The sequence below is a fragment of the Danio rerio genome, chromosome 2 (genome assembly GCF_049306965.1).
Source record: "Danio rerio strain Tuebingen ecotype United States chromosome 2, GRCz12tu, whole genome shotgun sequence".
NCBI classification, from domain to species: Eukaryota; Metazoa; Chordata; class Actinopteri; order Cypriniformes; family Danionidae; genus Danio; species Danio rerio.
This window is the reverse complement of record NC_133177.1, coordinates 7269982-7284008: the sequence shown is the minus strand read 5'-3', so window position 1 is coordinate 7284008 and position 14027 is coordinate 7269982. Positions and strand designations below refer to the sequence as shown.

At 38.7% G+C, this 14027-nt stretch overlaps 2 protein-coding genes across 7 annotated transcripts in view; both read right to left on the bottom strand.

The window, feature by feature from the left end:
• The window catches only part of ddr2b (discoidin domain receptor tyrosine kinase 2b), a 37383-nt gene extending 31043 nt beyond the window's left edge, over window positions 1-6340 (bottom strand). Inside the window, exons 1-4 of one of the 3 annotated variants that reach the window (XM_073923031.1) lie at window positions 6147-6340; window positions 5526-5668; window positions 2484-2604; window positions 422-513 (exon numbers count right to left, since the gene is read on the bottom strand). In XM_073923031.1, the coding sequence (XP_073779132.1) occupies window positions 422-491 (70 nt within the window). In that variant the 5' untranslated portion in view covers window positions 492-513; window positions 2484-2604; window positions 5526-5668; window positions 6147-6340. The remainder of the gene's footprint in view (window positions 1-421; window positions 514-2483; window positions 2605-5525; window positions 5669-6146) is intronic. The other 2 variants (XM_017351330.4, XM_073923038.1) reach the window with 2 other exon arrangements.
• A 380-nt stretch (window positions 6341-6720) lies between these two features.
• nos1apb (nitric oxide synthase 1 (neuronal) adaptor protein b) overlaps window positions 6721-14027 on the bottom strand; it is a 32824-nt gene continuing 25517 nt past the window's right edge. For 2 of the 4 annotated variants that reach the window (XM_021466758.3, XM_073923093.1), the window contains exons 10-11: window positions 13385-13688; window positions 6721-9969 (exon numbers count right to left, since the gene is read on the bottom strand). In XM_021466758.3, the coding sequence (XP_021322433.1) occupies window positions 9924-9969; window positions 13385-13688 (350 nt within the window). In that variant the 3' untranslated portion in view covers window positions 6721-9923. Of the gene's footprint in view, window positions 9970-10059; window positions 13689-14027 lie in introns of those variants that run through there. The other 2 variants (XM_021466756.3, XM_002660712.7) reach the window with 1 other exon arrangement.

Sequence of the window (14027 nt, the reverse complement as noted above, 5' to 3'; positions counted from 1 at the left end):
ATAAATATATACATAGGTTAGTGTATGCTCCATTCAGCCATATCCCTTATCCTTCTGCAAGCTTTACATTTAATTAAAGATTACATTGTTAAATGCTCAACTAATTGTGTTGGAGCAAGTAGCTGTGTAATAAGCAGGATGATGTGCATCTGGGTAATTTCACAGCCTGAGGAGAACAACCGGCTAGATGTGCTTTATCCATCATTTAAAGAAATGTTTAATAAAAGACCATTTTTACTGTTCCGTCTATAATATGGACATTTTCTACATACCACTGTTGCATAAATAACTGTTTTGAGGATATCATCATCGTTTTATTTCAGATTTGTTTAAAGTTACATTGCCGTTAACAAATATTATTTATTATTGGATATGATATCTGGATATAGGAATTTTATTAATAATTCTGCAGTTTTCTCACCTGGGTTTACCTGTGAATTCACGGCTCCAAACAGGAGAAAGACAACGAAGTATTGACTCATCTGGAACATCTTGTTGTGTGACTTTCAACTCCTGTGAAAACATTAAAGTAACAAATTACTTTTTATATATTTACTAATAATTGCAGAAGAATAATTAGAATGTATAATGATTAGTTAAGTGTATCCACATACAGTTGAAGTCATAACAGTTTTAATAACTCATTTCTAATAACTAACTTCTTTTATTTTTGCCATGATGACAGCACATAATATTTGACTAGATATTTTTCAAGACACTTCTATACAGCTTAAAGTGACATTTAAAGGCTTAATTAGGTTAAATATGCAAGATAGGGTAATTAGGCAAGTCATTTTAAAATTATCAACCCAAGCTCATTCTGGAAACGTAGCCCCGTGGACATTTCTGGAGACCGCCATTTACGTGGCCGGAGGTACGTAAGGCCGTGTTTAGTTTTTTTTTTTGATCGAACGCTGCGGGGCGGTGTGGCGCCGCTCCGCCCCCCCCTCTTCGCGCTCGCCGGCCGACGGCTCGCCTCCCGAGTGGAGGGCTTTCCCGATGCAACCAGTTTGTCCGCTTAGCTCACAGCAGGAGGAGCCGGCCGCGGGGACGACGACCGGGATCGAGTCCGGGGAACAGCGGTTCCGGAAATCAGGTAAGACGAAAAACAGAATCCGAAAAATAAGGGCGAGAACGCGGCGGGATCCGAAAACCCGATCGAAATCGAAGACGAGGGCTTTTGCTTTTTTTGTTTTTTCTAGACGGCTTTTGCGAACCGTCGCTCGGGTTTAGGGAAGGAGGAGGAGGAAGAAGAAGGCGGCCGAGTCGGCCGAGTCGGCCGATCCGGCGGCTTTTCGCGCAAGAACAACGCGGGCGCAAACGGCGCGTGCTCCCGAGAGGCGCCCGAGACGCGAAAAAGCGCGCACAGCGGCCTCTCACGGATCCGCGAAAACAAAAAACGCTCGAATACGTACCTCCCAGGACGTAAAGCGCGGTCCGCAGAAACGTCCGCGGGGCTACGTTTTCACAATGAGCCCGGGTTGAAAATTATAGTTTGTTCTGTAGGCATATTAAAAAATATGTTGCTTAAGGAGGCTAATAATATTGCCCACTGAAAATTAAAATTTAAAAATGCTTTATTCTAGCCAAAATAAAACAAATAAGTCTTTCTTGAGATAAAAAAAAAAAATTATAGGAAATACTGTGAAAAATTCTATGCTCTGTTAAACATCATTTGTCAAATATTTAAAAAAAGACATAAAACTTCACTGGAGGGTGAATAATTGTGACTAATAATAGTAATAGTAATATCATAATGCTAAAATTAACTTACTTGACAATAAACAACACATTCATAATACATGTTTCAGATCCATAAATCCACAAGGTGAGGAACAAAACGCCTCTTGTTGGTGCTTTTGCACTCAGGTCAGTAAGTTCCCCTGTATACAGAGTCCACTATTTGACTGCTGTTTATTTTTATTAGGTATAGCTCCAGTCAGATGCCTGTGGGAGAGCAGTACTGTATGTACAGTCATGTGGAGGGGTGACCATTTGTATTTGTTTAAATAAAAGCAGTTTTTATTTTTTTTAAAACATTTTAATGTCAATATTATTAGCCCCCTAAAGCAATATTTTGTTTCGATTGCCTACACAACAAACCATTGGTATACTGTACAATGCCTTGCCTAATTAATCTAACTCGCCTAATTAACCTAGTTAAGCCTTTAAATGTCACTTTAAGCTGTATAGAAGTGTCTTGAAAAATATCTGATCAAATATTATGTGCTGTTATCATGACAAAGATAAAAGAAATCAGTTAATAGAAATTAGTTAATAACTATTATGTTTAGAAACATGTTTAAAAAAATTACAGAAATTAGGGAAAAATGTACAGGGGGGCTAATGATTTAGACTTTAACTGCATATATTTCACTCAAAATCATTTAAAAAGTCACTGTCCATATTCCAAAATAGTTACCTACAGTAATAAATTATTAATCTAATCTAACGAATAAAACGAAACTAGAAAACACACTCACCGTTCTCTCCAGTCACAAACACGAGATCACTGACTAGGTATTAGCCTTTAAGCAAAACACAACCCTCCTTGCTTTCCTGATCCATCATGAGGGAAAATGAGAGGCTGGGGCGAGTGACCCTCTAACAGGAGCAGAAATAAACAGAGCAAGAGAGAGAGAGAGCAAGAAAAGAAAGAGTCAGCACCATTCTGGGGAAAGTCCAAATTTCCCAGATTTCATCCTGAGAAACAGACGGTTTTAATTATAGGATGCAGGATTCCCCCACAATTATGCACTGTAGTTCATTGTATAACTGCAGTGGAGATGAATTTTAAAGGCCAATTTATATACTTGAGTTTTTCAAAAATAATGTAACATTTATTGCTTAAAGAGCCCATATTATAGGTTTTTGAAAATTCCCTCCATGTAGTGTGTAACACAGCTCTAAGTGAAGTGAAGTATCCAGCTAAGGCTTAAATCTGTAAGAATACAGTGTTTAAAAAACGGTTGATTCATCTATAAAAGAGTCGACTCATAGTGCTTCAAACGAGTCGCCTTGATACCGATTCATTAGGTGTTTCGCCATGACGTACAAACGAAACCAAGTTATTCACGTGCACGCGCAAACCCGGGAGATTTCAAACCTGAGGCCCCGCCCTCTGACGCAGAAACCCAGAGACACACACACACACACACACACACAAACAAACACAAACATGCCGGTGGATTGAAGTCACACTGCAGATGGATATATTGAGTCTCTACCCAAAGATGAAACCTCAGCATTATAGCCAAGCAGTTGGAAACTACTGGAAACTACATGCTACAAAGAATACTTCATCAGCGTTTGTCATCAGAGTTGTCATAAAGAGTAACTTACTGATGGACGTCAGGATGGATTTTTCTTCCTCCATTTCTCAAGTGTAAGTACGTGCGATTAAAGTTGCCTCGTTGACTCTAGCTTGCAAATGTATTTAGTTGTGATTTGTTACTTGTAACCGAGTGTACTGTATCAGGTTAACTGGCTATATTCTCTTATCGCGTGCAAAGTCACGTTAAAAACGCGACGCGTGCTGCTTTGTTAACGGAGCTCCGTGGACGGCGAGTAGTGTGTGTGTCTGTGTGTGCGCGCGCTGTCGTCCGGAGGTGTGTGTGTTTGTGTGTGTGTGTGTGTGCGCGCGTTGTCGTCCGGAGCAGGGTTAAGTGCGTGTGTGTGTGTGCAATATGCGTGTGTGTGTCTGTGAAAAGAGCAGAGTGAGAAGCTAGGAGATCCCTCAACTGTTTTTGAGTTTTTGCTCAATAAAATAGTTAGTTGTCTGTATTTTCAAGTCCATAGTCTGTATTTATATTCACCCACTGGCAGCTAATATCCACGCCTACACTATCGAGCGTGTATGAACTGTGATTACTTTTATATTGCTGATTAGCTGTTGGGCATTTCACTCTCTGACTGAAGGCAGTCGACCAATCGCAACAGACTGTCATTGGTCCAATCAGCGCAGATTAGCTTCGCGCTAAGGAGGGGTTTGGGAACAAATGAATCACTGGACGATTCATACAGGAGTCGCTGGGATAATTAGGTAAAAATAAATGCAGATTATAAGACCCCGAAAGTGTTTTTTGACCTTGCATGCATATTAAACTGTTGTTGGAGACCCTTACAACCAAGATATGACCCTATTTCATGTATAATATGGGCTCTTTAAAATGTAATGGATTTTTTCAACCCAGGCTCAGGGGAGATACAGTGCATCCGGAAAGTATTCATGGCGCTTCACTTTTTCCACATTTTTCTATGTTACAGCCTTATTCCAAAATAGACTAAACTCATTTATTTTCTTAAAATTCTATACACAATACCCCATAATGACGATGTGAAAAAGGAGTTTTTGAATAGTTGCAAATGTTTCGAAAATAAAACCCCTAAAAAATCACATGTACAAACAGTAAGTATTGACAGCCTTTACCGTGAAGCTCTAAATTGAGCTCAGGTTCATTTTGTTTCCACTGATCATTCTTGAGATGCTTCAGCAGCTTCATTGGAGTTCACCTCTGGTCAATTCAGTTGATTGCACATGATTTGAAAAAGCATACATCTGTCTATTGACCTTATTCTCCGCAGACGAGCGGGCGCAGCCATTTGAATCTTTTTGGCTCGAGACTTCCGGTCTCATTCACTTCCATTCATTTTTAGACATTAAAAACTGCTCGTTTCGCTGTTTGATGTTGCAAACTGATATTTCCTTGTTATATTATTCTACTTGGTCTGTATAGTCATGCAAACATTTGTTTGTAGAGCAAGTAGTTTGACCGTTTTTTGCTGTTTATTATTTCTTGTCATTTGAAACGGACTGAAACGGAAGTTCTAAGACAATCGCAAAAACAGGCGCACTTCCGCATTTTAGAATAAGGTCAATATAAGGGCCCAGGGTTGACAGTGCATGTCAAAGCACAAACCAAGCATGAAGACAAAGGAATTGTCTGTAGACCTTCGAGACAAGATTGTATCGAGACACAAGGCTAGGGAAGGTTACAGAAAAAATTCTGCTGCTCTGAAAGTTCCAATGAGCATGGTGGCCTCCATTACCAGTAAGTGCAAGATGTTTGGAACCACCAGGACTCTTTCTAGAGCTCCAGCGTTCTTCTGTGAAGAGAGGAGAATCTTACAGAAGGACAACCATCTGTGCAGCAATACATCAATCAGGCCTGTGTGGTAGAGTGGCCAGACTGAAGCCACTCCCCGCCTGGAATTTGCCAAAAGGCATCTGAAGCACTCTCAGACCATAAGAAACTAAATTCTCTGGTCTGATGAGACTAAAATTAAACTCTTTGAGTGAATGCCAGGCGTTACGTTTAGAGAAAACCAGGCACCGCTCATCACCAGGCTAACACCATCCCTACAGTGATGCATGGTGATGGCAACATCATGCTGTGGGGATGTTTTTCAGCAGCAGGAACTGGAAGACTAAAATTTCCAAATCTGGACCAATTTGAACCCGATTACATTTTTTGAAAAACTCGGGCCCAGCAGTTGATCTTCTTGCACAGACTTGCTGGATTCACCTGATTTGTTGACAAATGGGTTGCGAGTCTATTCCTTGGCAGATCATGCCCTTCACTGCCTTTTCCTCTGTAAGGCGTCTGTAATTCTTACTCATTTTGCTGCTTGTGGATGAAATTTTGGCACTCAAGTGATCGAAATATACCTGAAAACAATACGGTCATTTTTTTTAAATAAAAGATTTTTTTTTTTTTTTAAAAAAGAAGCTCGTTCAGACTCAGTAAATAAAACGGAAATAATTAATGATTTCTGATCAGGTTGGGGACCACTAGTAACCAGGCACCCTGGTCTGACAAAGGGAGAAGCAGCATTTAGACAAAGGTTAACAAAATGTTTTTTCTTTTTTGAACTAATCTTTTGTGTCTTTCAGCTTAACTTACACACTGCACCACATCAATTTGCGAACAGCACTGCCGGTCAAAAATTGAACCCCTAAATATTACTAATAGTGACCATATAAAATTAATAAAAGTTGTAAAAAAACATTTAACATTTGTAACGTTAATTAGAAGATGTAAGTTTGCCAAAACAATAGAAAAGACCAACACAGCTCACAGGTATGGCTTCATTTTTTTAAATGCTAACGACAGCTAGCTGCTTCTATTTTGTGTTTGCTTGTTTACCTTAGTATGGACGGCTTTACAGGAGTCACACTTGGCAGAACGAAGTTTAAGTCTGGCAAAGGATGGTTCCAGACACCAGGTAAAACAAACCCCGCCCTCTAAATAAAAACAACGTGAGGACGTTATTATTATATTATATAATTCAGATATTACCCACACACACACACACACACGGGTCTAAATGTGCTAGTAATGTGAAAGTAGCCAATGTGTTATGTTATTTTTTGCCTTTTTTTAAAGGAAGATTTAGCGATATACTGTAAAAATGATTAGTCAAATTTACTTTAAAAGTAAAGCCTTTGCCTTAAAATATTTATGTAAATTGACTATTTGCATAATTAAAAAATGATGTTAATCAACTTAAGAGTTCCAAGTTACAATGGGTTTACTTACTTTTAAGTAAAGTCGCTTTTAAGGCAACGGATTTACTCACTTTTTTTAAGTAAAGTTTTCCAGTGCAAGATAAGGATTAAAATTTTTTACCCAACTCTGGACACACACACACACACACACACACACACACACACACACACACACACACACACACATTCCAAGCAAGAACTAGATCACCAACACCTGAATAAATGAGTTTATTTATTAAAAGGAAATGAATGCTACAACACAGCAGCATGTAGACAAGACTTGAGCACAAAACACAGTATTACCAGCTACTCCCTTCCCAAGCTAATGTTAAAAAAAGAATGCTGATATACCACTTTTAAAATGTGACGTTATTACACTTTTACTGGAGATGAATGCTTAGTGTTCAACAGTATAAGCTGCTTAGCTGAAAAAAATAAAAAGGATAGTTAAGGTTAAACATGCTTTGCACATCACGTTTCACATCTTATCAGACAAAGTGATGATAAGACAACAACCTCACTCTGTAATACTGGGCTTGAACGGCATTAAAACGTGCAATAAAAGAAAACTATTCAAAGTAATAACTGGTATTTAAAGGTATGGCTGGCCATGCATTGCTTGAAAAAAAAAGTAGTTTAATTGATTAGCGCCATTGTAGAAACAGCTTTAAAGTGAAAATTCTGACATCTTTGATCTCCCTCGTGTCCTTCTAAACTTAGAATAATATGAAAACAAAATCCATGGAATCATTTAAATGCATTTCAAAGACAATTTCAAGAAAACAAAATGCAGATTTTGATCAAAAATACACAACAACAGTAACACTGAAATATTATTTAAACAACTTATTTTTTATTTGAGTGTATTGTAATGAGTAATGTATTCCTGTGATGGCACAACTGAATTTTAAGCCATTATAATATATAATCCTTCTGAGATGACTTTCATATGCAGATTTAGTGCTCAAAAATGTGTTATTTTATATAATCAGTGTGAATTGTTGAAAACATCTTGGTAACACTTTATTTTGATGGTCCATTAGAGTATAAGTAGACTGTCTGCTTAATATCTATTGATACTGCTCCTTCGACAGACATTTAACTGACTATAAGAAACTTTCCAAGTACATGTCAACTTACACTAACCCTAACCCCAACCCCAACCTTAACAGTCTACCTATGATCTAATGAGAATTAGTTGGCATGTACACAGCAAATTCATTAGTAGTAAATTTTGAGTGTTGAGGTAATTCAGAGTAAAGTGTTGAAATTCTAGAGTTAGATAAAGATAAAATAACCCTCTCAGTTTTAGAAGCTGATTTGCCCCCTTGTCCTACAGAGTTACATGTATCTAACGCAAATACAGTGTTGACTACTACAACCGGGAATTTGTGCAGCAATACCCCTGAAGGATTTTCCCAGACGCTATTTTCTTCTGCTACGAGGAGCAATGAGAGGAAGCAACTGGTGAGTAAAAGTACTTCAAATGTTTGTAAATAGATATTTGACATCAAAATCATTATATACATTAGTTTTAAATATCTCACAAAAAAGTATAAATTTTCATCTTTATTTTGTTTTGTACTAGCTATGTTACATTAAAACTAAAGCTGCTTTGTTTCAGGAGATTGTATGTACAGTTGAAGTCAGAATTAGTAGCCCCGCTCTTTATTTTTCCCCCAAATTTCTGTTTAACGGAGATAATTTTTTTTCAGCACATTTCTAAACATAATAGTTTTAATAACTCATTTCTAATAACTGATTTATTTTATCTTTGCCATGATGACAGTACATAATATTTTACAAGATATTTTTAAGACACTTCTATACAGCTTAAAGTTACATTTAAAGGCTTAGTTATGTTAATTAGGTTAACTAGGCAGGTTAGAGTAATTAGGAAAGTTATTATATAATGATGGTTTGTTCTGTAGACTATCGAAAAATATATCGCTTAAAGAGGCTAATTATTTTGACCTTAAAGTGGCTTTTAAAAAATTAAAAACTGCTTTTAATCTAGCCGAAATAAAACAAATAAGACTTTCTCCAGAAGAAAAATATTATCAGACATACAGTAAAATTCTTTGTTCTGCAAAAAAACAAAAAAAAAAAAACAAAGGGGGGTAATAATATTAACTTCAACTGTACAATGTCATTGTAAAGTGTTTTAAGTGGCATGTAAAACCCTGTTAAAGAAAAAAATAAAATGTATTCATTGCAGCACATAGTTAATGCATGAGTGGAGAATTGAAATGGTAACATGTAATTATAGAATTAACGGCAGGGGATAATGTAAATACAAATGTAAAATATTTCAAATGAACACTGGTGCAGTGTTAAAAAACATGACCTAAGAGTGTTAAAACATAACACTGACTAGTGTTCGGAAAATCATTTTACACTATAGGAGTTTGCTAATTAACACTCTCTGAGTGTTGATAATGTTAACTCTTTCAAAAGTGTTATTTCAACACTTTTATAGTGTTTTGCATATGAACTCTGAGGAAGTGTTAATTTGAACTCTAAGGTAGTTAAATCTTCTATCTAAAATTTGCTGTGTAGATGTAGTGTGACTTAAATTTAACAAACGGACCATCAAAATAAAGTGTGACCAACATCTTTTTGTGGAAGCTGTGATGCTTTTTTTTAGGATTATCTGATGAATAAAGTGAAAAGGATGACCATTACACGTATAAATGCTGCGAATACAAAACTATAGAAATGATTTAATGCCTTTACTCTCTTACTTTTGCTGTATAACATTATAATAACATCTGAAATATGCATCATGTAAAATGAAAAAAAAATTATAGAAATTTCAGATTTTTTTTTCATAATATGAGCTACGGTATGCCTTTAACTCAATTTAACATTGATCAACAGTTTTTTTTATATTTAGCACACAATCATGATGCTGACACAAAGTTAAAGCTGTAGTATATTACTTCTTTGTTCAAAATTAACACCATAATGAGCGAGTATATCACAAATCCAAAGCTAATCCTGAACCACTACGATGAGGCCAAAAGAAGTTTTTAAATCTTTTAAATCTGTCAGATTGTTTTCTGTTGCGAAGTAGTCCAGTATCTGTGTGACTCGACTACAGTGTTTTTCTACAATATTTTTCTGCAAGAGCCATGCAGTTTAATTTATTAAGCAAACACTCCACATTTATTAATAATACACTTATTTTACAACTTCCTTAGAGTTAAGGCTGATTTATACTTTTGCGTCGAGAAATCAGTGTAACCCTCAGTGCATGCCTTGTGCACAGCCGTGTATTTATACTTCTTTTTGTTGCTCTGCAATAACATTTCCAAAATACAAGCTGTCAGTAAGTTTATATGTTCTTCTGTGTTGAGTTTCTTGACGGGTGAAGAACGCTACCTTAATGTATAAGTGGCTCAAACTCGCTCATTCATAGGCGGGAACCGGCTATAATCATAAGTGGGCCCACATGGAACCTGCACACACAGAAATCCACAAATCTTTAGCTCATCATTAAGTCTATTGATTTACTTGTGTAAATTTATATTTATTCAGTTTTTTTTATTAATTTCAGTAACATTATTTACTAACATGAAAATGTTCATTTGATTTATTTACAATACAGTGTGTAAAGTAATATTTTCTGGTTTTTAGTAGATAAATTGGAGATTGCTTTGTTCACCAAGTAGGTGAATCTAATCGGATTTGCATTTCAAACATTAAACAAAAGTTACAAATAAATCCAACCCAAGCTCATTCTGGAAACGTAGCCCCGCGGACATTTCTGGAGACCGCGATTTACGTGGCCGGAGGTACGTAAAGGCCGTGTTTGGTTTTTTTCGAGCGAACGCTGCGGGGCGGTGTGGCGCCACTCCGCCCCTCCTCTTCGCGCTCGTCGGCCGACAGCTCGCCTCCGAGTGGAGGGCTTTCCCGATGCAATCAGTTTGTCTGCTTAGCTCACAGCGTTGCGTCGGCGGAGCGGAGGCCCCGGAGGAGGAGCCGGCCGCGGTGGACGACGACCGGGATCGAGTCCGGGGAACAGCAGGTTCCGGAAATCAGGTAAGACGAAAAACGGAATCCGAAAAATAAGGGCGAGAACGCGGCGGGATCCGAAAACGTGGTCGAAATCGAAGACGAGGGCTTTTGCTTTTTTTTTTTTTCCGACCCGGCGGCTTTTCGCACGAGAACAGCGCGGGCGCGAACGCCGGGCGCTCCCGAGAGGTGCCCGAGACGTGAAAAAGCACGCACAGCGGCCTCTCGCGGATCCGCGAAAACAAAAAAACGCTCGAAAACGTACCTCCCGGGACGTAAATCGCGGTCCGCAGAAACGTCCGCGGGGCTACATTTCCACAATGAGCCCGGGTTGAATAAATCATATACTAAGTTTTTAGTTGCGATACTCCCAAAGTCATTCAGAATAAATCCGCAGATTTTAAACAAAATTCTTCGCAAAAAATAGCAATAAACATATGCAGTTTCAGTCTAGGCCTAATTATGAGGTAAATACAAAACAAAAATTTCCATCTGGAGCTTCTTCACAGGACTCGACACTTCTAAACGCTCGCTCCATCGGGCTCACAGCTCTCAACACACTTGTCAGCGTCGGTGTTAGCCACGGCAAGGGGTATGCGACAGAGCAAGGAGGCTGCGCATAAGTATAAATCAGCATTAGACTGTAGAGTTTTACCAGTTTTGAATCCTTTCAACAAATCTCCAGGTCTTGTGGTAGCACTTTTAGCTTAGCTTAGCCTAGCATAAGTCATTGAATTGGATTAGACCATTAGCATCTCTGTCAAAATATTTTTAAAAAGAGTTAGGATAATTTTCCTATTTAAAGGGCACCTATTTCACCCCCTTTTTAAGATTTAATATTAATATTATGGTTCTTCTGAGTGTGCCAGTTTAGGTTCAGTTCAAAACACAGTTCAGATTTGTTTATTATAATGTGTTAAAAAGTTTTATTTGGGGGCGTGTACACAGCTTGCTGTTTTAGGGGCGTGTTGCTTCACATGAAAATTAGTTTCGACTTCCCGCCCAACTTAACAAGGGGGCGGAGCCAAGAGCTCCCCTGCTTTGTGTATGGCAACAGGCAGACAGAGAGATGCAACATGAGTGAGAGGATCAGCATTCAACCGTACATGTACAACTTGGACACAGGCCAAGCAGAGACTACTGTTGAGGAATCAATCATGTGCCAGAATATGTCAGAGTGATACTTACAAAACCATTTGTGTCTTTGTATAGTTTTACAGCCACTATATAACGATGCATGCGTCATCCATAAAGGGATGTAATGAATAACTGGTTTCACTATTAGTCTCGCTTTTATTTGTTAAGGTTAATTCATATTAAAGGCTTCTCAATATCGTGTTTCTTCATGGAACAAAACTGCGGCAACTAAACAAAGTTATGCCAAGTGTTTGCTAGTTTAAAGTTCCGAGCTTGTACATCGAGACTAATAACCATGCAGATTGGATTAACTTTGACTGAGGCTATAACTAAGGCAAGTTATATACAATGGAGGGACATGCACGCGAGGCAACGCGCTCACACTTTACAGCCGCACCTAGTTGAGATGATAGTGAGCTTCTGTGAGTGCGGGAAATTCAAACGGCTAAAGTTTAAGGAAGGCGCAATGAAAAGTACACTGGTTTGCAAACCCACCTACAGTTACAAACAATGGTGCAGATGAGAGCGATCATGTGGTGAATGTTGATCCACCAGCCGAGATCAATTGAGTGTTTTCAGAGAGAGTGCTGAATAACTCGGTGGATCAGCTGTTTTTGATGGCCCGAATCTTGATACGTTGCGTTCACTGCGTGTTCAGCTCAAATGGCCGCTAAAAGTAAAATCTTTGTTGCTCATTAGCAGGAAGAGGATGAAGGCTCTTGTGTGAGGATGTGGTAATGCGTGCCTGTCAATCAATATTGGTGGGCGGGGGGACCACACTCCAACGTCGAGTTGCGGTCGATCTTAAAACCGCTCAAATTGGTCCGACGTTTTTATGTTGTTAAATTAAAGAAAAGGGACTGGGTGTGTTTATATCACCCCAATATGAAGGTCTACACCACTATACTTACATGTCTGTCCAAACAGTTTGAAAAGTAGATATTTCACCATAGGTGCCCTTTGACTCTTTTGTAGTTACTTAGGTGAAAAGAGCAACAGAAAATGAAAAGATGCTATTTTTGAGGCTATTTTTTAAATCTTATTCTTGCATAATAATTAAAAGATGTTGCTGCTGTACCATGGCTGCAGCAGGCATACTGATATTATGCAGCGCTGTGACCTAGTTACCTAGCTAGGGACTATTTTCAGGCATTGCCTAATATCGTTGGCCTGCTGCAGCTATGGTACATAAGCAATGTTCCTTGATTATTACGCCAGAATGAAATCATAGTTCCGAGCCATATCGGCCTACAAAGTAGCAACTTTTCATTTTCCGTCAATCTTAGTACACAATGTAAATATAGAGGATTCAAGCTTTAAATAGGAATATTAAATAAATGATTTTTGAAGAATTTTGCTAATGATGCTAATGATTTAATTCAATTCAATAATTTATGCTATGCTAAGCTAAAAGTGCTCCCGCCAAACCCTCAGATCAGCTGAATGGATTAAAAAAGGATAAAACTCTAGGTGAGTTGCAAAATGAGCCTATTTTCAAAATAAGTGAGTGCACTAAAAGTTACATACTGCAGCTTTAAATGCAATTGGTTAATAAATGCAGATAGCAGATATTGGACTTAAAAAGGTTATTCTGACAGCTGAAGCCACGATGTAAACCTAAAGTGCAGAACTGCTACCCCTGCTGGTGTGAGCTGGGCTGTTTTTCACAGTTATTGGCCCCAGCTGTCCCGATCATCGCTCTCATCTGTGTTGGACTCATACCCGGAGGCGATGCCCGACTCTCTGAATCCAGGAGTGTCCAGAGCACTGAGGAACTGGTTCTCTGGAGGAGACGATCCACCTGACTGATCTTCATCCTGACCCCTGCCTGAGTCGCGGTCCTGCTCCGGCTTCTTCTCCTGCTCTGAAGCTCCTGTGAAGAAATGAAAGCCGTCCAGCCGAACCAGGCTGTTTGAGAGAGGGAAACTTCTTTGAGCGCTTAATAGGGGATTGGGTTTTGGCTCACGCGACACTGCTGGCATATTGGCACGCAAGGCGATTTCCAGAAGGCTGTCTTGAGATCCCACTATATGGAGAAAATTACATAATTGCATGGTCAATAAAATGATAACTCAGAGACTTTATTTATCTAGACATAAAAACAACCCCGGCTCATTCTGCTTATGCACCCCTATTTACATTTCTGGAGAGAGCAAAATATGTCCCAGGAGCTACGTTTTTTCAGTTTTTGTTTTCACGAATCCGCCAGAGGCCGCTGTATATGGTTTTTCAGTTCACAAATTTCTCTCGTGAGTGCCATTCGCGCCTGCTGTTCTCACGCATATCCACCAGAGACCGTTGTCAATTCACTGACCCTAAACCCAACCGATAGTGTTTTAAAAAGCACTGATTGACCAGCCTACCC